Below are 26,097 nucleotides of genomic sequence, written 5' to 3'. Positions count from 1 at the left end.
CAGGGTGGTTCCCAACACTTCAAGCTTCTTTACTTTTGATCTTTCTATTTTGCTCCTCTCAGGCCTCTGACACAGCAGCCAAGCTATTTGCCAAGGCAAATTACATGTTGTCCCTTTCCTAGGCAATTTCTCTGTCTACATAAAAAGGATGACCAAGTGTTCATTGGTAGACCTCCTTACTGCTACCTTTTAAAGCCAACCCTGAGAGAGGCTGTGATATATCAGAAGTCCACTTTGGGCTCATACTCACCACTGAGCCAGCCCATCTAGAGAGCCGTCCTCTTTGCCTGCTTTGTCAGCTAGTCATAGGGAGCACCCTCTTCCCTGCATAGAGAGAATGCTGAGGGAGAGCTCTCTCAAGAGAGAACTGAGGGAGATGTGTTAGAGTAATAATGATGAACAATATGGGTGCCTGGACCATCCATTTGTGCAGCTCACTTGTCCCCTGGACCTGCCCAGTTCCCAATGTATCACTTTCATTTTATTACAGATTTCTGTAGGTCCCCTCCCCAGCCTTATGACTTGGTGACTCTAACTGTATCCAACTCATGGCTTCATGGCCACCTGCCTTTTCATAGTCAGAAGTTAACTTTATGTAAGTATCCAATAACATCAGGAGCTATTTTTGCAACAATGGTACATAATTCTCTGCTACTAATGCCTTTACCTTATTTCAGAACCCTAAGGGTTGTGTTTTTTCTTCCTCAGTGAGATGTGCAGAAGATTTACCTGGCATCTTTCTCTACCACAAACAAGTCCAATGCTATATGAGCTCCTAGGCTATAGAGCCAAGAAGCAGGCTGCTTGTGTAGTGGTCTGGACCTGCCACAGAGCCTGCTTTTCCTCTGGGCCCCACTCAAAGCTAGCAGTTCTCTGCATCACACAATGAATGGGTCACAGTGGGATTGCTAAAAGTGGGATATGTAAGCTTTCAAAACTCAACTAAGCCTACTGAGTGTTGTTTCTTTCTCAGAAGTTTTAAGGAACAATAAGTTGTCTTTTACTCTTATCCTGGCCATGCCTCAGCTCACTGTATGCAAACTTTATCAAGATAACAAATCCCTGAATATGTTTTTTCTCTATAATGTATGCCTAGAGCATATGTCTTTTATTAAGGTATTCAGAATATTTGCTACTTTGTTAAGAACTGGGTCAAATTAGCATGATTTTACCAACTTATTATGGAGGCAAAGATGAAGCCTGTGAACCATGAAATGTAATAGATGTTTCACAAACAAAAATAATTCAAAGCTCTATTAGCAATATTTTCATTCTAAAAATATTTAAAGTATCTACTTAAGATAAAAATATACAATACATATTTAAAATCAATCTAATTATTAACAAAATAAAGATGGTTTAAATTCTAGAATTTTCCAATTGTATTTTAAATTAAAAATATAAATCTTCTTTTGGTAATTTCTTGATACAATTAACATATGTTAATACTTGCTGTCTGGTGTGATTTCCAAGCAGCTTAAAGACTTAATTATTTTGGTATCCTGTCAATCCATTATACTTTTAAAAAGTATTTCACAATGATGTCAATTGAGAAGCAGGGTCATAAGAGCTGGTGGATATGTGTGGGTCACCTGAATTTGAATTTTCTTTAACCAGTTTTCTCTGTGCCTCTGGGGCAAGTTCCTCACCCTCCCTTAGTGATCATCTTAGTGCCTATTGTCTAGCTTTAGTACAAGGGCAGAACCCCAGTTTCTTGGGCAATAAGATGGTCATGGTAAAGTAATGGTAACGATTAATATTTACCAGGTATCTTCAGAGTCTGTGAGAGCAAAGATTCTGTCCAGGAGTGGCGAGGGAGATGCTGCGGTACCAACAGCCTCAGCTCCTCCAGAAAGTCTTGCCTTGATTCATCTTATTTCTCCTGTTCCCCAAACTGCCATGTTGTCCCAGACCACTGCCTATTGTCTTATCTCTGTGAGCTGCAGGACAGCCCAGCTATTGTCTCTTTCCCCCATTTGTCTTCATAGATGCACCTTCACACTGCCTGGCTACAGGTTAAGTTTCTCCAGAAGCAGCTGCCTTGAACTGATTTTCCATTTTTGCTTTTGTGATTGCCAGTAATCTCTCTCTCTCAATCTCTCTCTCTCCAGGACTGAAGGGCACCCCACACTCCCCTACCACCTCTTCCCTCCCCCTACCCCCTCCCTCCACCCTCTTGCCCCGCTCCCTCCCCTCTACTGTCGTGCCCACTGTTGGGAGTTCTGCTGTAGGAAATGAAAGAAGCCCTAAGCCCTAACCCTATGTGAAAATTTTCTCAGCTGAAGGAGGACCTCAAACAAGGTCCTACCTTCCTGGAATAGATTGCATCCAATGGCTGGTTGATATGACGATAACCATGCCCACTCCTGCTTCATTACCTTCCCTTCCACTGGAAAGGCCACACTGGAATTACTCTTTTCTGTTACCCTCCTCACCCCATTCCCTCCCCCAACAGGATTTCCCTGCTCTGAGCTCCTTCAATGAGTCTGCTCTGCCAGCACTGTTTTTGGAAAGTTTTTGGGCTAAAATTTCCCTTTCTGATCTTCACATGTCAAAAAGCTACTGTCTTTTTTGTGTGTGGGGGGGGGAAGAAAAGAGAAAGAGACTCTCAAAAGAAAAGAGGGAAAGAAAGGTAGGGAGGATGAGAATAATTAACCTGTACATTTGCCAAGTCCAGTCCAGTTGGCAAAGGGGTTCTATCCACATTATCTCAGAGAGAAGGATATGTACTCCTACCTTCAGCCAATGATACTACAAGTTATGCAGATTTTTTTTGCTTTTATGTATTTTCAAGAATTTTTTCTTGCAATAAGCAAATCATCCAGGGAATTAAAAAAAAAACCAGTGAAGCTATTTTGAAGCAGAAGAAGAAAGTGAGGATGCAGGGCTGGTGGGTTTGATTGTTCTACTTCTCTCTCCTTCCCTCCCCTAAGCAAGCAAGGCACAGTTCGAGGGTGGCTATGGGCAGAGGAAGTGAGACGGAAGACTCAGAGGCAGCTCAAAGCCAGGATTTCTGGCAGAGCAGATTCTCCTGTTCTTTCCTTCCAGCCCCAAATCCCACGCTTACTCACTTCACAGCACCTACTTTTAACCTGCCAAATGCCACTAAATCTGCAAATTAAACCTCTGATTACAGATTTCCTTTTGATGTAAAAAAATGTGGGGATTTTTAAAATGTAATTATTCATACACTAAGATTTTAATTGTGCTGCTTTTCTCCCTCTCTCACCAACCCCCTCACCCCCAGGGCAAGGTGATTCCCCCACGAAGGCCTGCCCAGGCAGCGCCAGGGGCTTGGTGCAGAACGGAGCCTGCAGGAGTTGTATGCTGCCTCTGGCTGCTCCATCTGGGGAGGCCGCCAGGGGCCTAGGAAGCTGGCAGCCCCAGGCCCCCACCCCACATCCTCCCCTTCCTCAGCAACATATTCCCCAGGCCACAATGTGATACCCTTGTGTGATCCAGTCTTGGCCTTTGCTGCAAGTTCAATATCCACGGCACTGGGACTTGGCAAATGTCTCTGGATGGCAACTCTGGAGCCTTCCTGGAAGGGCACAGAGGAATGGAAGTGGCCTGGGCTGCCCAGTGGTTTCCAGTCTGCTCCAATGAGACTGATCTTCTTGTATAATTGTAGAAAAGTACACATAACATAAAATTTACCATTTTAACTATTTTCAGGTAAACAAATTCAGTGGCATTACGTACATTCACAATGTAATGCAACCTAACCACTAACTATTCCAGAATTTCCCATCATCTTAAACTGAGACTCTGGACCCATTAAACACTAACTCCCCATTCTCCTTTTTCTTGAACCAATGGGCCACAACCATCCTCACTTCGGGTCTATGAATTCCCACCTCATGAAAGTGGAATCTTGTGATATTTAGCTCTTTCACTGAGCATAATATCTTCAAGGCTTATTCATATTGTAGCATTTATAGAATTTTCCTTCCTTTTAAAGCTGGTTAATATTCCATTGTATGTATAGACCACATCTTGTTTATCCATTCATCTTTCCATAGACACTTGGGTAACTCCCACCTTTTGGCTATTGTGAATGATGCTGCTATGAATATGGGTGTGCAAATATCTGTTCAAGTCCCTGTTTTTATCGTTTGGGGTATAAACTTAGAAGTGGAATTGTTGGCTCACATGGTATAGACTAATCTTATAAACATATAAGCTAAACCATTTTGTTCCAAGCCTCTCTTGGGGCCCTCAAGGTTCTGCATGATGCTTGTTCATCTCATCCCACTGTTCATTTGCACATCCTGCCACAACCACATTTACCTCCCTGAGGTTCTCAAACAGCTAAGCACATCCCACCCTGCTCTTGCTCTCACTTGTGACTACCCCCTGGAATGTTCTTGAGCTTGGCTACCTTTTGGCTGGCAGCTCATCAGAGACCCTTCCCTGACCACCTCATCTACAGCTAGTCCTGCCCCTCCCTACCTCCATTACATTTTCACCCTTCATTTATTTTCCTCCACAGTGTTATCACAGTTTGGAATTACCTTGCTTATTTATTATTTCTCTGTTGCCTCCTCCTTATCTTCCTGAAATGAAAGCTGAAATGAAGCAAATGAAAATGAAGACACAACAATCCAAACTCTGTGGGACACTGGGAAAATAATCTTAAGAGGGAAATTCATAGCATTATAAGAAAAAGCTCAAATAACCAATCTAACTTCATACTTAAGTGAATTTTAAAAAAGAATAATAAACAAACCCCAAAGTGAGTAGAAAGAAGGAAATAATAAAGATAAATTGACGCAAGCACCAGCTTCTGGTGCCCGAGGTGTCATGGATGGGATGAGACAAATTCACATGGACTACCAAGTCCTGTGGAGGAAAAGGGACAGCATGGCTACTTCCTCAAGGGGAGAGCACTGACCCTTGCCTAGACAGGCTTTTATTGGGTTTAGTTTGAGCAGGAATACAGGTACAGCTTATTAATCATTGTCAGGCAGTAAGTATCAAACAGTAGATAGCATACAAAGAACTATTAGGGCTTATTCTGAGTCAGGGTCTATCAGCTAAAAGGCTACAAAACTTTGGGAAACAAACTCATTTCCTGCTTGGACCTTTATATTTAACTAAAAGCATTCTTACCAAAGCAGGTTTCACAGGATTTTACATATTCTTTCTCAGGCCTGATCATCAGGGGAGCCTGCCCTTTCCAGCACAGGGCTGCACCACCCTCTGTCATCATTTCAGGATTAAGTCAGGTAGAGGAGGCAGATACCCAAGAAATTTTCAGAGACTTCTCAAGGACTCAGAGAAGTCAGGCTCCCTCAGAGCAGAGGGGTGAAGGTCCATCACCCCCTTTCTCCATAGCCCCCCAAGTCCTTCCCTGGGGCCTCCACGTGATCATGCATTAGGTCCTTCCCCCCTTGAGGAATCTTACCCGTCATTGGCTAGCTAATCAAGCATTAGGGGGCCAGTTATGGAAAAAGGAGCAGAAGCAGAGCTCCTGCCAGGGAGATAAGCTTTGTTTCCTTAGTGGCTTATGGTCCAAAGGTTGCTTACTCAGCCTTAGCGATGGGGGGTTTACAGCTCCTGAAACCAGGCAAGGTGGTTCCCAACAATAAATAAATAAATGTATTTATTTTTATATTTTTAAAAGATTTTATTTATTTTACTTATTTATTTTTACAAAGAGGGAAAAGGAGAAAGAAAAAGAGGGAGAGAAACATCAGTGTGTGGTTGCCTCTTATGTGGCTCCCACTGGAGACCTGACATGCATCCCAGGTATGTGCCCTGACTAGGAATTGAACTAGTGACCCTTTGGTTTGCAGCCCATGCTCAATCCACTGAGCTACACCAGCCATGGCAAAAAAATCAATTTATAAAAAACCCTGGCTTGTTTGGCTCAGTGGATTGAGCACTGGCCTGTGATCCGAAAGATTACCAGTTTGATTGCCAGTCAGGGTATGTGCTTGGGTTGCTGACCAGGTTCCCTGGTTGGGGGCATGCAGGGAGTGGCAGCCAATCATTGTATTTCTCACACACTGACATTTCTCTCCCTCTCTTTCTCTCTTTTTCCCCCCTCTCTAAAAAAATCAATAAAGATCAGAGAAGAAATAAATGAAATAGAGTCTAAAAACATGATACAAAAGAGCAATGAATTCAGCCCTGGGTGGTGTAGCTCAGTGGATTGAGCACGGGCCTGTGAAGTAAAGGGTTGCCGGTTCAATTCCCAGTCAGGGCACATGCCTGGGTTGCAGGCCAGGTCCCCAGTAGGGGACACAAGAGAAGCAACCGCACATCAGTGTTTCTCTCCCACTCTTTATCCTTCCCTTCCTCTCTCTCTAAAAATAAATTAAAAAAATATTTTTTAAAAAAAGATCAATAAATCCAAGAACTGGTTCTTTGCAAAGATAAACAAGATTGACAAATCTTTAATCACACTCATCAAGAAAAATAACCTAAATAAATAAAATCAGGAATGAAAGAGGAAAAATAACAACTGACACCAAAGAAATACAAAGGATTGTAAAAAAATTTTATGAACAGTTATATGCCAACAAACTGGACAACCTGGATGAAATGGATAAATTCCTAGGAACATACAATCTTCCAAAAATAAATCAGGAAGAATCAGAGAATTTAAATAGACAGATTACACCAAATGAAATTGAAGCAGTAATAATAAAAAAAAAAAACTCACAATGAACAAATGCCCTGGACCAGATGGCTTCACAGGTGAATTGTACCAAACATCATGAAAAGAACTAACACCTCTCTTTCTCAGAAGATTTCATAAAGTTCAAGAGGAGGGAATGCTCATTTTACAAGGCCAGCATTATCCTAATTCCAAAATCAGGTAAAGGCACCTCAAAGAAAGAAAATCCCACTTTGTCAAAAGTTTTGATCATAGATGGGTGCTGGATTGTTGTTGTTGTTGTTTTTATCGTTGTTCAAATACAGTTGTCTGCCTTTTTCTCCCCACTTCTCTCCCCTGACTCCACCCCCCCTTAGTTTTATCCATATGTCCTTTATAGTTGTTCCTGAAAACCCTTCACCCTTTCCTCCCATTATCCCCTCCCCTCTGGGGAGGCCAATATCCCTGATGAACATAGATGCTAAAATGCTCAACAAAATATCAGCAAACTGAACATAGCAATACATCAAAAAGATATACTATAATCAAATGGGATTTATTTTGGGAATGCAAGGTTGGTACAACATTCACAAATCAATAAATGTGATTCACCACACAAACCAAATTCAGGGGAAAAAACCACATGATCATATCAATAGATGCAGAAAAAGCTTGTATTAAAATCCAAATGGGCAAAGGACTTGAACAGAAACTTCTCCAAGGAGGATGTACAAAGAGTCCAGAGACATATGAAAAAATATTCAGCATTGCCAGCCATCAGAGAGATGCAAATTAAAACCACAATAAGATGCCACTTCACACTAGTGAGAATGGCCATCATACACAAAGCAACAAGCAAGTGTTGGAAAGGATATGGAGAAAAGGGAACCCTACTGCACTGTTTGTGGGAATGCAGACTGGTACAGCCACTATGGAAAACAGTATGGAATTTCCTCAGAAAACTAAAAATGGAACTGCCTTTTGACTTGGCAATTCTACTGCTGGGATTATATCCTAAGAACCCTGAAACACCAATCCAGAAGAACCTATGCACCCTCATGTTCATAGCAGCACAATTTACAATAGCCAAGTGCTGGAAGCAATCTAAGTGCCCTCAGTAAATGAGTAGATCAAAAAGCTGTGGTACACCTACACAATGGAATACTACACAGCAGAAAGAAAGAAGGAGTTCCTATCCTTTGTGACAGCAGGGGTGGAATTGGAGAGCATTATGCTAAGTGAAATAAGCCAGGTGATAAAAGACAAATACCACATGATGTCACCTTTAAGTGGAACCTAAGCAACACAATGAACAAGCAAGAAAAATATAACCAAAGACATAGAAATTAAGAACAAACAGACAGTAACCAGAGGGGAGGGGATAATGGGAGGAAAGGGTGAAGGGTTTTCAGGAACAACTATAAAGGACATATGGATAAAACTAAGGGGGGTGGAATCAGGGGAGAGAGGTGGGGAGAAAAAGGCAGACAACTATATTTGAACAACGATAAAAACAACAACAACAACAATCCAGCACCCATCTATGATCAAAACTTTTGACAAAGTGGGATTAGAAGGAACATACCTAAATATAATAAAGGCCATATATGACAAAACCACTGCTAGCATCAAACTCAATGGGCAAAAATACAAGTGTTCCCCTTCAGATCGGGAACAAGAGATGGATTTCTGCTTTCACCTCTCTTATTTAATGTAGTACTGGATATCCTAGCCACAGCAATCAGACAAGAAGAAAAAAATAAAGGCATCCAAATTGGAAAGGAAGAAATAAAACTGTCTTTATTTGCAGATGATATGGTATTGTACTTAGAGAACCCCAAAAGTTCCACCAAGAAACTGCTAGAACTGAAAAATGAATTCAGCATAGTAGCAGGATACAAAATTAATATCCACAAATCAGTTGCATTTTTATATGCCAATAACAAACTAAGAGAAAGGAAAAGTAAGAAAACAATCCTATTCACAGTGCTTCAAAAAGAATAAAGTACCTAGGAATAAACCTAACCAAGGATGTAAAAAACCTATACTCAGAAAATTATAAGACACTAAAGAAAGAAATTTGATGTGGACACCGGCCCACAGTGTCCGTATCATTATGGATGAAATGAGACATTCACATAGTGCAGGAAAAGGGTGAGCATGGCTTATCTCTCAAGGGGTACAAAAGCCTCGGCTGTGACCGGCCTCTATTGGGTTTCTCAGCACATTACATGATAGTCCTCATTTACTATGCACAGGTTGCTTTAGGTGGTTACCTTATACAGAAAACAAAGGAGCCAATGCCACTAATCACATCACAGAAGAGGGATATTTGCAAATTAAAAGGGCAAAAGTGGTTGAACTGGTTACACTCATGTTTGGAAGGTTTAGCATGGATTTTAGGAAGTTACTTTGCAGTAAATGTTTGCCACTGGGGGCTAGGCCCATGCCATGCAGAATGGTCTCCTACAGAAATTGGAGAAGATACAAATAAGCAGAAGCACGTTCCATGTTCATGGACAGGAAGAACTAACATCATTAAAATGACCCTACTACTCAAATAAAGCTATAGATTCAATGTAATTACTATCAAGATTTCAATGACGTATTTCAAGGCACTGGAACAAATATTTTAAAAATTTATATGGAACTACAAAAAGCCCCACATAGCAACAGTGGTCCTGAGAAAGAAAAAACAAAGAGGAATCATGATGCTTAATATCCAACTCTACTATAATGCCATAGTAATCAAAACAGCATGGTACTAGCACAAAAACAGACCCATAAATCAATGGAACAGAATAGAGAGCCTAGAAATAAACTCACACCTTTATGGTCAATTTATATTAGATAAAGGAAGTGAGCATATACAATGGGCAAAAGAGAATTTTTCAGTAAATGGTTTTGGGAAAATTGGACAGATACATGCAGAGAAAAAAAACCACACCACTTTCTCATACCACACACAAGAATAAATTCAAAATGGGTTAAAGATGTAAATGTTAGACCTGGAACCATAAAAATCCCAGAAGAAAAAAACATAGGCAGCAAAATCTTGAATATTGCTTGTAGAAATTTTTTATCAGATATATCTTCCCAGGCAAGAGAAAGAAATAAAAAAATAAACAAATGGGACTACATCAAACTAAAAAGTTTGCACAGCAAAGGAAATCATCAACAAAATAAGATGACAATCCACAGAATGGGAGAACATATTTGTTGATACATCTCATAAGGGGTTAATATCCAAAGAGTTTTATAAGCTTGCAATTTTAACATGCTTATATGTTCCATTGCTCTTTTCACCAAGCTGAAAATGGAATCAGGCTCCACCCCTGTAAATTTGCTTATTTACACTATTTGCATTATTTTACCATTTCATTTATTAATCATTTTGCACTATCCCATGCTCCACACTGCCACCAAAGTATTTTTTTCTAGAGCATTAATCACACCATTTCAGTTTCTTTTCCCAATCATTTATTCACCCATCCCACCAGCTACATCATCATTTCTAGGGATAAACCACAAGCTCCCTAGAATAATAATAGCATATGGAAAGCTTTCCTGATATGGCCCTGCCTTTCTCTTCACACATATCTCTCACTAAGATACCTTTACCTGCAAGGTACAGAAAACTCAACTAAAAGGCATTTAAGTATAACTAACCTTGTTTTCTCCCCTAACTAGAAGTCCAGAGGTGGAAAGTCCCAGGAATGCTCAGTTCTGAGGTTCACAGCATCACTAATGCCCAAGAGCCTCATTCCTGCTCTGATCTACCACCTTCATGGGAACAGTGGGCTGCAGCAGCTATACATGTATCCACCTCCTATATGAATGTCAACAGACAAAGCCAGTCTTGGGTGAGCTGCCCCTTGCATTTCATGGGTCAGGGCCAGGTGAAAGGCCAATTTGGAAATTGTCATGACTTTTTTTTATTGCTTCTCATCTAGTCATTCAACAACCATTCACTGAGCATCTAGGAGATGCCAGGCATAGAAGACAGTAGTGAACAAAATCAAACACAGTGCTACCTTTATTTTATTCCATTTCCAAAATGATAGTACTTCACAAACTACATTAGGCACCTCTCTATACTTATATTTTGAGGAGTACATATTAAGTATTTCTTTACTTCTATTTTGTGGAGTATGTGACATTGATCAACTCTCTATAGTTATCATATTTTGTAGTATATATTGTCATTAAGCACCTTTTTGAGCCTAAGTTTCTTTATATACAAAAGAGCAGTAGTAATGTCCACTTTATTGTTGCAAAATTTAGAGATAATGTACATACAGCACTGAGGATATTCCTGGTTTCTAACTGATGCCCAAATAATGATAACTCTTTAAAGATTTGTTTTCCCCAGATAAAGGGTGATTTTCTTGTACTGTGAACTACTTTGACAGTCTCAAATAATGTTTTCAAATGCATAAAATAAAATACATGGGATAAGAAAGAGAACCAATTATATCAAAAGACAGTTATCAAAATATTTTCAAATATTTATAATATAGAAAGATATGTTCCTTATTGTTAAATAACTACATAGTGTCACATCTAATATTATTTCAAAGTACTGATGATTGTTCATGATATTTTGATATACCTGCAACAACATCATGTGAAAATATCTGTGATTTGTATTGCTGATAAAGTCCCAGGTGCTGCTAGTATTAATTGGCTTGTCGCTAACATTTGTATTTTAAGTAAATGCTAACATTCAGATGCAAGCTAGTAAAAGTAAAGATGCAGTGTTTCCTAGTCAAGTTCTCTACCCCACCTCACCCCCTACCCCAGTTCTATCCATGGACCATTTGGGAGTTAACAGACCTGAAATTAAAGACATTTGAAGTTCGGGCAGAGATGGTCTATTTTCCCAAGGTCCTAAAAATAGTATCCAATTAAGGTCTCCATACCTGAAAGAACTAATTAAATGTGTGTGTGTACATGTCAGAAAATGAGAACACACTCAGTGTGGTGCACACTGAACCTTCTTTTTAGACCCTGGAGTCTAGAAGGGCTTTAGACAAGTTCTTCCTATCTGTGGCAGTGTCTGTGTATATCCAGTCTCTTTCATGTTCCAAGCCAAGATGGCTACTTGGAACCTGCAGGAAGCTCTACCTCAACTGCAAGGGCTGAACCCTAAGACAATCTTCAGGATCCCTTTCCTAGCATAAGACCTTGTGCCAGACCTGTGTTGACAGGAGTAATGCCTTGCAAAGTAAAAGTCCAGACTTCCCAGGCTGTCCCCCAAGATTAGCTGTGTGACCTTGGCTAGGCCAATGTTCATCTTTCATCTTGTTTGCTCATCTATAAAAAGCAAGGGTTGAAGGAGATATTTTTCAGATGGGTCTCCAGACATGCATTCTTGGTGTTTCAGAATTTTCAACGAATGGTGAGTTTCTCTTTATGTGTGATTTCATTTTGATAATATTTTAAAAAGACATTTGCTGTATTATCAGTCTGGACACCCTACAATTAAATCTTAACTATTTCAGTGTCTGAATTTGCATTGGTATTTACAATTGCAAGTGACAATATCTCAATTGCCACAAACCAGTAAGGAGAGGCAAACAAATGTGACACATACATGACAAGATGGTCCCAAGTAAGACCATGTGACATCACAGTGTGCTGTGTTTGGAATGTTTCCCTGTGGTTAGAATGCAAAAAGTGATGGAAGAGCTTAGTTATTCCACAATTGAAAAATAAATATGCTACACAAGCAATGACAACAAAAATCATGCCTTAGGAATGAAGTGCCATAGTTACATGCACAGGGAGATTTGACTGAAGCATGTGATATAGCATGCATATTAATGAGATGACTTTGAACTTTATTAACTTTGTCTATTTGTTCTTATTTAATTTGAATTTTTTTATTAACAGAGGTATGGACACATGGAATACACTGACAGCTGTCAGAGGAGAGGGGGAACTGGGTGAAAGAAGGTGCAGGAATTAGCTAAAGAACATATAGACACAGACATCAGTGATGGCCAGAGAGGAGGGGAGCTGAGTCGGTGGGGTGGGCAGAGGGGAAGGGAAAAGGAACATCTGCAATAGTGTCAACAATAAAAACAAGAAAAAAAAATGTCTGTGTATCCTCTTGTGGCAGTTATCAGATTAAGAAGCTTAAAGGCTTATGTCTGAATAGTATCACTACAAAACAGAAAAGCTATTTAAAAGATTGGAAGTAAATGTGAATGATTTTTTACTTTTAAAAAAGAGAGTTCCTAACATTAAATTTGAGAAACAGTGAACTGAAAAAATATTTGGTTCCTGTCCCTGCCTCTGACCTATAGGGGCTCTGATTCCCAGAAAACAGTCAGACCAGCAGGCCTGTCAGGGAGGTATGGGAGTGTGCTCTGCTGCCCTCTGCTGGCCAGGTGAATCATTGTCTGGGCTCACCCGGGCTTGGAGAATTGGAAAGGATACATTTGCCCACAGGTGGTGGGGACAGGAAGGAGGTGGGGTGCTTAAAGCTCCAAGTAAGCTTTATTTGCAGAAACTTTGCACAACACTGGGCCCCAACCCTTCTCATGCCTTAAAACCTAAATTGAATCAATTTTACAAACAAGTGCTGTTCTTGCTTGGGGCTGTCTTAAATAAGGTATAGTGGAAGGAAGACAGGGAAGAAAGTGATGAGGTGAAGAGGAGGCTGCAGAAATGACACTCCGGTAGCCTCCTAGTGGCCAAACCATGGAGAAGTTCCAGGGGCTTCACCTGGGCCTGAAGGACTCAGTGCACTGCCTCAGTTCTCAGCTTTGCACCTGGTACAAGGCTTTGTCTTGAGCTGTCATTCAGAGGAAAGGAACTCTTCTCTAAGTTCACAGACTCTCCTGCTATGGCAGGAGGTTCCATTCCCTCTTCAGGGTATAGGTTTGTAAAAGACCTTTGTGATGACAAAACTATTGAGGCAACAGTCCTGAATCTAGGAGAATCCCCTTGGTACCTAGCAGATCCTTGGAGACCCAACCCAGCCTTCTTCCCCCACCCTCCCACCTCCCTCTCTTGGCCAGTCAGCTTTCCTCCTCTGGACCCTGCAGGTCTTCCTGCCATGTCTGTCTCAATCACACATCCACAGAGTCTACACTGAGTGAAGGATGGGTTTTCTGGCTAGGTCCTGGATTCAAGGGTATTTGACATCAGACTTTAAGAAATATTTAAGTACAGGGAAAGCAGACCCCTAAACCAATCACTAGGACACAGGGGATCATTGCTGAAGTGGGATGGGGAAGAGAGAGGGCCTGAAAGAGGAATTACTGGGCACTTACATTTGAGAACTGTTTGCTTCAAGTCTTGGAGCAGCCCCAGGGTACTGTCATAAACTTTTACCCTTCTATGTAAGTCAACTCCAGTCACATCTTTTCCTATTTTTTATCTATCCCTTGGTACCCAAGATAGTGCCCAGAACTTGGTAGGAAGTCACCACACTGGTCCTCAGCATTTGCCCAGGCTCTGGCACCTAGGAGGCATGCAGATTGTGGAATTGGTGGCCTGGAAAGGGAAGATCTGGGAAGATGCTTTTTTGGGGGCAAAGTCAGCAGGAATCCCTCTTCTCTTTTCAGGAGTCCAATGGCCCAATCTCTCCATGTTGCTTGCCCTTTATTTGGGGACACAGAAAATGTAGTAAAGTCTCCCCCCGCCGTCATCCAGTTGCAGTCTGAATCTTCTTAGTTGGGGCCAACCCAACTCAGCCTCCTTTCCAGAAGCTGGAAATCCCACAGAACTACTCTAACCCCAGGGGTACTCTACTATAACACCCCCTCCACTCATCACACACCTGCTCCCAGCCATCCCCAGTGAGGAACCCAGCTCCAATTAAGATGCTAAGCTAGAGAAAAGCTCCCCATAAATGTACCAGCTCTGTGCCCCCTCCACAGAGCATCTTGTCCTTCTCCTAATGATGGGACTTCTTCTCTTTCCCTCTACCTTCAGACATAGCCATCTCCCTGTCTAGCCTGCAGACTCTAATTTGAAGATGACTTGGAGGCCTTCTGACCCAAAGCACCTCTCCTGGTCTAGCATGGTGGTTGAGCTCAAAGACCCCTACACTCAGCCTCACATCTCTCTTCTACCACTTACTGGATGGGTGACCTTGGGCAAGTTACTTAACCTCTATGAGCTTCATTTCCCCACATCTAAAATAGAGATCCTAGCAGTATTTTTCGTATAGTCTCCATGAGGATTGAAGGAGTCAATGTCTGGAAAGTGCTTTACAAAGGGCTCAGCACATCATTAGTGCTCAAGAAAGGGAATTGTTCCATCATCATCAATGGAAATTAACAAGGCTGTTAACTGGCTAGCATACCCACCACTGACTAATCCATGACATTCAGCCCCCTAAATGGTTGTCACAGAGCCTGCTGCTGGGCATACTAGCTAGGTGATGGCAACTGCAGACCTGCACAAGAGTTGAGCCAGCTGTGAGGCCACAAAAGAACTGTGTCCTCTGGGAAAATACAAACTCACTGGAAAGAGAACAAATTGTCAAAGCAGTTAGTAGAAAGTACAAGATAGTTTAGAAGTACTAAATTGTTAGGTGCAGGCTATATTCTGTTAATCATAAGAACCATTTGTTATGGCATTCTAGCATTTACCCAACACTTGGAAATACATTATCTAATATAACCCCCCCAAACAAACCAGCATGGTTAATATTGTAATTAGCAAATGAGGAAACTGAGGTTCACACAGATGAAATGGCTTGTCTGTGATCACAGCACCAGTACGTGAGTGACTCAGAAAGCATAACTTCTGCCTGATTCTGATTTCATTGGGTATGAGGCTCTTTGCTTTTTCCACTAAGTGGTCTGTGTGTGTGTGCATGCTCTTGTGTATGTTTACAAGGATGATGCCTCTTCAGAATTCATCTCACTCTTGTCCTGCTCCTGCACTCAGGCCCAAGACCCTTATGGCCAGAATAATATCCTGTAGCTCATGTTTCATGTCCGTTCTGTGTCTGGTGGGTTTATTCTGGGCCTCCTTTCACAGGTGTCATGGCCTCTGAGGTACTCAGACTCTGAACCATCCAGAGGACAGGGGATTTTGTGACCTGTGACCCCAACACTTCCCTCTGAGGCCCTCAGAAATACACAGCAGAGAAGAAACCCCTGGCTCTGCCTACCTACACAAGGCCTGGGGTGCAGGGCCAGTGCTGGTAACAGAGACCCAGAGAGCAGGTTGCAGCAGCCCCTGGTGGGCTTCCTCCAGAAGCACAGCCATGCTCCCACATCCACTCTAAGAAGGAGAGGGGGAAGGAAGCCCGGAGGCAGGGCCATGTCCTGAAGAAGGACAGAGTGGCAGACCACAGTAGAATGTGAGCAGATACATTCGACATGGTGTGATAAAAGCTACACACTGGATTTGAAGTCACATGCATAGGTTCAAGTAGCACCCTCTCTGCTCCCTCATGCTGCCACCCTGGCAAGTTACCTCACCTCAGCTCCTCAGGTTCATCTCTAAAATGCAGACAATAGTTAACACCTGCTTCACAGGTTGCTGGCAGGATTAAATTAGGTAATTGTTCAACTAATATAGTAGGTGCTATCACTGCAACATTATGACTTCTATGGGCCCGGGGCACTTGTATGTTTCTTTTAAAAGAAATTAAAACACTTCTATAGTAAGTGTATCATGACCCCAAAGCATTGGGCCTTATTGTGCTTTATGGGTTTATTATGTATGTTATTGTAGATGTTGAAGTATCTCAGCAATTGTCAAGTGCTATGTCCTGTAAGGATCATAATCTTTCCTCCAGAAATGCTCTTTCCATCTTGCTGTGTTTCCATCACATTTGTACTGAATGTCATACTGCAAGGTCAAGTTTTCCAGTAAGAGGGTGGCCTCTGGCCTCTCCCTTCAGTCCCTGGGCACCAGAGATGTGGGACTGGCATGTTTTTATGTGGGAATATATTACAGAGAACAGCCTGGCTGACAAACTCCTTTAGACTTCAGGTCATGGGAAAGGGGCTCTCAAGGGCAAATAGCCACTAGGTCCTTCCACGATAGGCCTCAGAGTGGTAGCAGCAACGGCCTCTACTGGCCCCAAATCTCTATCCATACAGTATCCACCTCACCTGCCTTCCAGAAGGGCCCTCCCCGTACCGGGGTCCAGGACAGGAATGAGGCTTGTGTTGACATTCACATATTTGTGTTTGTGTAAAAATTCCCTTAGTTCACTCAGGATTTCAATCCAGTAATATAACTAAATCCACAACTATGTGCTGTATGTATATTTGTACACAGAGCCAAGGTTAGGCTCTAGATCATTCCTGTTAATAGAAATACAATGCGAGCCATATATAAATGGCCTATAAATATATGGCCTATACAGCATATAAAGTTATATGTATATAACTTTAAATGTCCTTGTAAATGAAAAGTGATGGAATTTGTCCCTCAAAGCCAGGCTTATTTCACTTAGCATAATGCTCTCCAGTTCCATCCATGTTGTCACAAAGGATAGGAACTCCTTTCTTTTTGCTGTGTAGTATTCCATTGCGTAAATGAAACACAGCTTTTTGATCTACTCATTTACTGATGGGCACTTAGGTTGCTTCCAGCACTTGGCTATAGTAAATTATGTTACTATGAACATCAGGGTGCATAGGTTCTTTTGGACTGATGTTTCACGGTTCTTAGGATATAATCCTAGCAATGGAATTGCAGGGTCAAAAGGCAGGTCCATTTTTAGTTTCTTGAGGAAATTCCATACTTTTTCCATAGTGGTTGTACCAGTCTGCATTCCCACAAACAACGTACTAGGGTTCCCTTTTCTCCACATCCTCTCCAACACTTGAGTTGATATATTTATGATGGATGGCCTTTCTAACTAGTGTGAAGTGGCATCTCATTGTGGTTTTAATTTGCATCTTATTGATGGCTAGTGATGCTGAACATCTTTTCATATGTCTCTGGGCCCTCTGTATGCCCTCCTTGGAAAAGTGTCTGTTTAAGTCTTTTACCCATTTTTAAAAATTATTTTATTGTTGTTCAATTATAGTTGTCTGTATTTTCTCCCCACCATTTCTCCCCAACCCCTCCAAACCCACCTCCCTCAACCTACCCATTTTTTAAAAGATACTTTATTTACTTATCTTTAGAGAGGAAGGGAAGGAGAGAAGGAGAGAAATATCAATGTATGATTGCCTCTCATGAGTCCCCTGCTGGGAATTGGCCTGCAACCTAGGCATGTGCCCTGACTGGGAATCGAACTGCGAACGTGTGGTTTGCAGGCCCGCGCTCAATCCACTGAGCTACACCAGCCATGGCAACTTACCCATTTTTTAAATTAGGTTGTCTGTCTTCCTTAAGTGGAGTCGTATGAGTTCTTCATGTATTTTGGAGATCAAATCCCTGTCTGAGGTATCATTGACAAATATGTTTTTCCATATAGTTGGTTCTCTTTACATTTTAATGCTGCTTTCTTTAGCCATGCAGAAGCTTTTTAATTTGATGAATTCCCATTTGTTTCTTCTTTCTTTTATGTCCTTTACTTTAGGGGACATATCAGTGAAGATACTGTTGCATGGAATGTCTCATTGAAATTAAGAACAATCTGACAGTAACCAGAGGGGAGCTGGGAGGGGATAATGGGAAGAAGGGTTTTCAGGAACTACTATAAAGGACACATGGACAAAACCAAGGGGGGCGGGGTGGAAGCAAGGGAGGGAGGTGAGTTTGGCTAGGTTGAAGGTGGGTAGTGGGGGGTAAATGCAGACAACTGTAATTGAACAACAATAAAATAATTTAAAAAAGAAAACTGATTAAATCAATTTGATATTTTATTTAACCCCAAACACCAAAATATTATCTTCATAAGTAATCAAGATAAAATTGTTGATATGTTAGATTTTTTCCATTCAAAGTCTTTGATGTTGAATATGTATTTTACAGTTGTGACATATCTCAGTGTTTGAATTTAGTGCTCTAACTTCATTAGGAACACTTATCTGTGTTTTACGCATTTCATAAAATTTACAGCTGAAAAAGTAGATTTACCAGCATTTTCCCAACCACACTTAAAAGTTGTACAATAACTCAATCAAGTAAGTTTTGAAATTTAAATGTAAATTAAAATGAAATAAAATTAAAAATTCAGTTCCTTAGACTATTATTCACATTTCTAGTACTCAATAGTCACACATGGCTTGTGGCCTCCAAACTGGACAATGCAGGGCTAGAACATAAAAACAGTGGCAGTGATAAAACATGCCTTTGTGAAAATAAATCATATTACACTGTGGAAGAAAATTATATGTAAATAAAGTCCTCAGAATCAACTACAAAAATCATTATTTACAACTAAACTAATGAGGACCCACAAAAAACAAGACACAGGAGCCAAAACTCAAGGAGTCCGTGGGTCTTTGGCCTAGGCAAATGAAAATCTGGAAGCGTGGAGAGGGGAAAGCATGAGTCATGTTTTCAGAAAAGAATGCTTTAATTTCTTGGGGCATTGTGATTCTGATGGTACCTATGGAAATGTAGGTATCTGGACTTTATTTAGTGGTCAAGAGAGATCACTGCTTTTTGCTAGTATGTCACATGCCTTGGTGAACTGATATATGAGCAGGTGAACCAACATATGACCAACAGGGCAACCTGACTCAGTTTGCACCTTGAGGAGCACACTTTCCCACATGACTAGACCTGGTGATCCCACATCTCAACTCTGTTCACTGCCACCTGTGCCCCACTGCCTTCTCTGCTGCCCCCTCACTGCTGGGCCAATCTGAAACAACTGGGAGATATAGGACACACCATAGCATCACCATCACTCCTCAGCAGCCACTGTCCCCGGCCCACAGGCCATAGAGTCACCATCATACTGGATGTGCATTTGTATTCTAGGAATTCTGACATTTCAACAGGGTGGTAGCCTCTAACAAGACAGGCCCAGACCTCTGGATAAACAGGCTCAGGCACTGTGAGCCTCAGACCTGTGCTAATGGAGTGTACAGGCCCCACCTGCAAAGGCTATAGGGTCTGGGGTCCTAAACCCTGGAGCCAAGGTTGACTCTGTGCCCAAGGCTCTTCACATTCAGGTCCTGAAACTTCCCCATGTAGCAGTGATGCCCCTTGCACTGTCCAGCAGTTGGTGTGCCCCTCCAGTGACCATGCAAACCCCTGTCCAGCCTCCTCGGTAACTAAGTACCACAGCATCAGGTGAGAGCACAGAGCAAGCAGCCATAGAACCAAGCAAAGCCACTGGCTCCAGACCCCACTGCAGAGCCTCCTGGGAACCTCCTATATCAACACTTACAGGGAGAAGATGCCCAAGGTAGCACCACGTGCACTGCCACCCCACCCCAGGGTCTAAAATCTAAAGGAAGCCAACTCTAGTCTGGCTATTCTGCAGCATTCAGGAAGCGATCCCTCCACTGCTGGTCCATGTTTTCAATTGCGTCCCGAAGCATCAGCATCCAGTTGTCACTCTTCCTCATTAGGATACAGCGTGTCTCCTTTCTCTCCAGGGCTAAGATCTCTGAGGGAATTTCTGGAGTCAGCCCAGCAGCCAGGACAGCTTCTTGGAACTTGGCTGCAGAGGCTGGAGCCAGACAACACCTGGGAGTGCTGTGGGGGGGAGCAGGTGGAAAAGTGGGTGGGAGATCACAGATGGAGGGACAGGCACAGAAAGGGAAAGTGGAGGAGGTATGAGAAGAAGGAACGGGGAAGGTTATGGTAGTATAGGGCACAGAGGAGAAAGAGAGAGACAGATGTTTGGTACCTTAAACTTATCTCTATGACTGCTGAGCAAATTGCTTCTTGCTAGAGGCCCAGCTTAGCTGCTACCTCTCATATGGGCTCTCCCTTGGATATGTATCACACACCCTCTTCTAGGACCATGGTTTTGGGGGCACAGTTTCACAGAGCATCTATTATGTTCATTAAAGCCAACTGTTCACATTCCTGTCTCCCCTGCATGAGAAAAAAGAGGGTCCCTGAAAGTCAAAGTATCCCCACTGCCAAGTGACCCAGGTGTCCACGGCCATACCTGGGTTGCTGCCCATGCAACTTCTGGTAATGGTAGCTCACAGCCACTGCCGAGTGGGGGCACAGCAAGTACTGGTTCTCTTCCCAGCAGCGGACCATAGTCTGGGTGATGGTCTCATCTGACACTGACTCAGATGTCACTGCTACTGAAAGCTGATAGGTCCCAGGGCCAAAGGGGTGGAATCAGAGTTAGGGGAAAGCAAGGAGAAAGGTGACCAAAACCCATTTCATAACATAGCCAGGCCAACACAACACCCAAGGGAAATGTTCAGATTGAATGGCTTAGAATCAGCCAAGTCTCACATTTCCCAGTTGTTAAGCTGATTCACTCAACTTGGGGGAATTTTTTTGACTCTCAGGTCAATAAACCTAGTTTGGATTTGGGTCATGAACCAGCAAATACAGAGTCTGGTTCAACAACCTCAAAACCACAGGTTAAGAGCATTCAAACATTTCCAGTGCTTTGTCATTGGTGTGCCCTCTTTCTGTGGGTGTGAGACCCCTTCCTGTCAGTTCCCAGCAAGTTAGCACATCCTCTAGCAAACTCCCTCACTGCTCTAGGATAGAAAAACTCCCTTCGCTGTGTCCCCTCAGTATAGACAGCTAATTTGATCATTCTCTGAATATCTGTTGCATGCCTATAATATGCCAAACACCCTGCATGTGAGGTCTGTCTGGAAAAAGTCCATCCACTGTTAATATAACAAGAATGGTTTGTACAATATCAATGTAACCTGGCAGCCAAGGAGAACGGACTGGAATGCACATGTGTGAACAATGACAACTTCACTCTACTAGTCAGTGGGGGCAGTAGAAACTGTTAAGCGAACATGTACACTGAGTGACCATCTCATTCAAAGTGACTGAGCGAGCAGAGCAATGACAATGAATCCGCATCGAGTTTTGTGTTAAGCTTGAACATTCCTCCATGGAAACTATTCAGATAATTCAGGATGCTGAGGCACCTAGTGATTGGCAGCTTCACGTCTTGTGCAGTTTCTTGGCAAAACATCAAATCACCCAGGTGGCTCAGCCTCTCTACAGCCCAGATTTCTGCGACTGTGACTTCTGGCTTTTCCCAAAACTAAAATCACCTTTGAAAGGGAAGAGATTTCAGATCATTGATGACATTCAGGAAAATATGATGGGGCAGCTGATGGTAACTGGCAGAACTGTATGAGGTCCCAAGGTGCCTACTTTGAAGAGGACTGAGGTGCCATTTTCCTGTGTGCAATATTTCTTGTATCTTGTATCTTCAATAAATGTCTCATTTTTCATATTATATGGCCAGATATCTTCTGGAAAGACCTCATATATTCAACATCAATAGAGACCAGAGGGTGTTATAAAATTGTTTATATAGCTACCTGCTTCATTAGGGCTCAAGGAGGACAATGAATGTGTTTTATTTATATTGTTATTTCCAGTGCCTAGCACAGTTTCTGGCTCATAGTATCTATGTGATGAATGAACGAATGATTGAATGAAGGCTGTTCCAGTAGATGAAGTGTCTTCTACAAGCACTGCCAGGAAAGTAAGAAAGAGCTGGGGGATTCTGTGTCTGTGTTCATGGAGTTCCTTATTCACATGAGGAGAAAGTGGAGGTCAAAACAAACCATTAACCAATTAAGTTGATCTTTGCTTGTGTTATGGTCTGAATGTGTGTGTTGCCCCAAATTTCATATCTTGAAACCATAACTCCAAAGTAATGATGTCAGAAGGTGGGGCCTTTAGGAGGTATTTAGGTCACGAGGAGCTCTCATGAATGGCATTAGTGTTTTTATAAAAAGAGGACAGACAACCCACTAAATCTCTTTTCTCCTGTGTGAGGATATGAGAAGCCACCATCTGCAACTTGGCAGAAGGCTCTCACTAGAACCCATCCATGCTGACACCCTGATCTCAGACTTCCAGGCTCTATCCATAATTGTGAGAAATGAATCTGTGTTATTTATAAGCCACCCAGTCTATGGTACTTTGTCATAGCAGACTAGGCTGGTTAAAAAAGTTTACATCAATGCAGCACATATTCCAGAGGACAGAAAGACCACTCTGCTCTGTACTGGTACCTAAGCCCAGAGAACTGCATCCAGTTCTGGAAACTAGCCACTCAAAATTATGTCATGTAAGACACAGTTAAAGGAACTAGGAAGGATTAGCGGGTAAACAAAGATCCTCTTGAAATATGGGAATTGGACTGAACCAGTGTGTAAGCTTGGAGGAGCAAACTCTAAAGCAACATAATGAACTGTGTAACAATTACAGCTGATATGAGGACATGAGGTTCTGGTCCCTGGAGATATACAAAGTGTGGATGACCACTTGGTGGGACTGCAGCAGAGAAAATTAAATGCAACTTCAAGATATAAAATTTGATTTTTTTTGCATAAGTAACCATCACCAGGTGACATTAAAATGAAAGCAATCCCTCCCAACTAGATTTCTACCACTCTGAGGAAACAAAATTTCACCTCCTTCAAAAAAACACAAAACTAACAGGACAACAGTCTTTGTTCATACTAGAAGGACAAAGTGATTTCTAGTTGTTGCTATGACTGGAAATCAACAACAATAAAAATTAAAATAATAATATCAATAGTTAATATATTAAGCCCTATATTGCCTGGTAGTATTCAAAGTACTTAATGGGTATTATTTGACTTAAATCTTCAACAAGACTATGAGCTAGGCATTCTTATTATTCTCATTTTACAGATGAGGAAATTGAGGCACCAAGTTTAAGAAACTGGTCCAAGGACTCACAGCTAGCTTGGAATTGAACCCATCTGACTCTAAGCCAGTACTCTTTACTTCCTCTCCTCATTCAACAAAGTGACTGCAAAAGTTCCAGGTTCAGAGCATGTGCTCAAGAAACAGGTATTTCCATCCCTTGAACAGATTTTCAAACTGGAAGTCTGGTTGTGTCTTAGAGCTGCACCCCTTCTTTCTCTGTGGTGTATGGGTGGTAACTGACCTTGCTTTGCAGTTCCTTAGATAGATGCACACTTTGGGTCCTTTCAAACTGCTCCATGAGGGCTCTTGTCACCTGACTGTTGCAGTCAGATAGCAGCCAGAAAATCCTCTCCATGTTGTAGGGCACCTGCACAGAAAGGCAGGAGCCAGTGGCAGGGGGCCACTCTGATCTCAGCCCTTGTCCATCCCCACCCAACCAACAACTGGACAGAACTGCACACCTCCCGACAGGTCCCACCTGAATGTCCATAGCTGATGCTAGGGTTGGTTTGATGGTCTCACACAGAGAGAAGTCTCCTTGCTGGACAGTCCTATGGATGATATCATTGCAATTCACTGCTGTAACCAGGTGGATGGGCAGGCCCATCCTCTGAGCAATGCACCCAGCTTAAGATAAGAGAGGAGAAGAACAATGGTTTCTTAGGCACAGACAAAAGAAAAAAAAACAGATAAATTGGACTTCATGAAAAATTTTAAACTTCTGTGTTTTTGAAGATTTTGTGCTTCAAAGGACACCATCAAGAAAATTAAAAAGCAGCCCAAAGAAAAACTACTTGCCAATCATACATCTGGTAAGAGACTTATATCTGGAATATAACAGAACTCTTACAACCCAACAATAAAAATACAAATAACCCAATTTAAAAATAGGCAAAGGACTTAAGTAAACATTTCTCCAAAGATATACAAATGGAAAATGAACACATGAAGAGTAACCTAACATCATCAGTCATCAGAAAAATATAAACCAGCCACAGTGACAAACAAATTTGTCATTGTTTGTCCCAGTAGAGACATCCCAGTAGGATGACTAGAATAAAAAGACAGATAATACCATATCTTAGTCAGGATGTGAATTAATTAGAACCCTCATCCACTGTTGTTGGGAATGTGAAATGGTGCAGCCACTTTGGAAAACAGTCTGGCAGTTTCTCAAAAAGTTAAGCATTGAGTTACCATATGACCCAGAAATTCACTCCTAGGTATATACACTCAAGATAACTAAAAACAGATTCACACAAAAACATACACAAATGTTCATAGCAGCATTATTCATAATAGCTAAAAACTGAAATAATCCAAATGTGTATTGACTGATAAATGGATAAACAAATTGTGGTCTATCCATACAATGAAGTATTATTTAGACATAAAAAGGAAAGAAGTACTGATCAATGTAAAAACACAGATGAACCTTGGAGATAATGTACTGAGTGGAAGAAGCCAGATACAAAAGGCCACGTATTATATTATTCCATTTATATAAAATTTGCAGAATAGGCAAATCTGTAGAGGCAGAATAGATCAAATCTAGAGCTGGAGGAATGAGAGGTCAAGGGATGACTGCTAATGGGAACAAGGTTTCCTTTTAGGGTGATAAAAATGTTCTAAAATTGATTGTAGTAATGATTGTACAAATCTTTGATTATACTAAAAACTACTGAATTACATACTTTAAATTGATGAGTTGTATGGTATATGAATCAAATAGCAATAGGCTATTACCAAAAACAGAGAAGGGAAGAGGAGGAGGAGAATGTTACCATGCCCTGATACTGTTTTCCACATCCCTGCCTCACCAAGTACTGACACACATGCCTGCTGCCATTTGCAGAAGAGAAAATGGCCGTTCTGGGAAGTTTAAATGATCCGCCCAAAGCCTGCTAAGTAGCAAAGTGCAGTTTTGAATGAGGTCTTAGTCCACACACATGCACTGATCCTCTGACTCAGCCTCCTAGACCAGCACCTTCAGACTGAACAAATGAGCTCCTCCTCACCTGAGAGGAGGAGAGCCCAGAACAGAAACAAGGCTTAGGAAGATTTTATACAGGGTGTGCAAAAGTAGGTTTACAGTTGTGAGCCTGAAAGTTTATTCTTGCATTATTATTTATTAATTATTGTATTATTTATTTGTATTCCACCTGTAAACTTACTTTTGCCCACCCTGTATACTTCCATGAATGGTTTATCTCTGGTGAGTAGTTAAGAGATGTTAGGATAACCACACCACCCCAATATTACTCTTAAATTTGCAAAGTACTTTCAAATTCTTATTTCATTTGATCCTCATGAAAATGTCGTATCTTTCTATGAAAGAAGAGAAATGGAGGCTCAGGAGGGTCAAGGGGCTTAAGGACAGCTGGTTCCTGATGGAGCAGGAAGAGTTAGAAACCCCCTCTGATAATGTTTCTTTTTTGCCAGACACTGTGGTCAGCACTGGGACATGTGCAGCCTGCATGCATCTAGATGGCATTGTTTGCTAGAGGATATGGCAATCGGTGAGCATGGTGGGCTTCACCCTATGGGTGATGAGGAAGGCAGTGTCATCCTTGCTTAATTGTGGAAGGACTCAGGAAGACTCCTGACCACTGAGATGCCTGCATGGCCTCACCTAAGCCACAGCATTGATACCCACTGATAGAACCCCCAGGAACAGGCATTCCCTTTAGGAGGCAGCTTTGCAAGCAGGTGAGGATATAGGCTCTGGAGCAGCCCACTGGCTGGAATCCTGG

At 41.8% G+C, this 26,097-nt stretch overlaps 1 protein-coding gene across 4 annotated transcripts in view; it reads right to left on the bottom strand.

Annotated features, from left to right (window-relative positions):
* Window positions 1-3,456: 3,456 nt before the first annotated feature.
* Window positions 3,457-26,097, bottom strand: part of THNSL2 (threonine synthase like 2) — a 32,065-nt gene continuing 9,424 nt past the window's right edge. For 2 of the 4 annotated variants that reach the window (XM_037167140.2, XM_037167142.2), the window contains 4 exons: window positions 23,823-23,971; window positions 23,586-23,711; window positions 20,613-20,764; window positions 18,387-20,191 (listed from right to left, as the gene is read on the bottom strand). In XM_037167140.2, the coding sequence (XP_037023035.2) occupies window positions 19,966-20,191; window positions 20,613-20,764; window positions 23,586-23,711; window positions 23,823-23,971 (653 nt within the window). In that variant the 3' untranslated portion in view covers window positions 18,387-19,965. Of the gene's footprint in view, window positions 3,542-4,514; window positions 4,569-18,386; window positions 20,192-20,612; window positions 20,765-23,585; window positions 23,712-23,822; window positions 23,972-26,097 lie in introns of those variants that run through there. The other 2 variants (XM_037167141.2, XM_037167143.2) reach the window with 2 other exon arrangements.

Source organism: Artibeus jamaicensis, unplaced genomic scaffold (genome assembly GCF_021234435.1).
Source record: "Artibeus jamaicensis isolate MK-2021 breed Jamaican fruit bat unplaced genomic scaffold, CSHL_Jam_final contig_399, whole genome shotgun sequence".
Lineage (NCBI taxonomy): Eukaryota > Metazoa > Chordata > Mammalia > Chiroptera > Phyllostomidae > Artibeus > Artibeus jamaicensis.
Note: the sequence above shows the minus strand (reverse complement) of the source record. Positions and strands in the feature narration are given on the sequence as shown.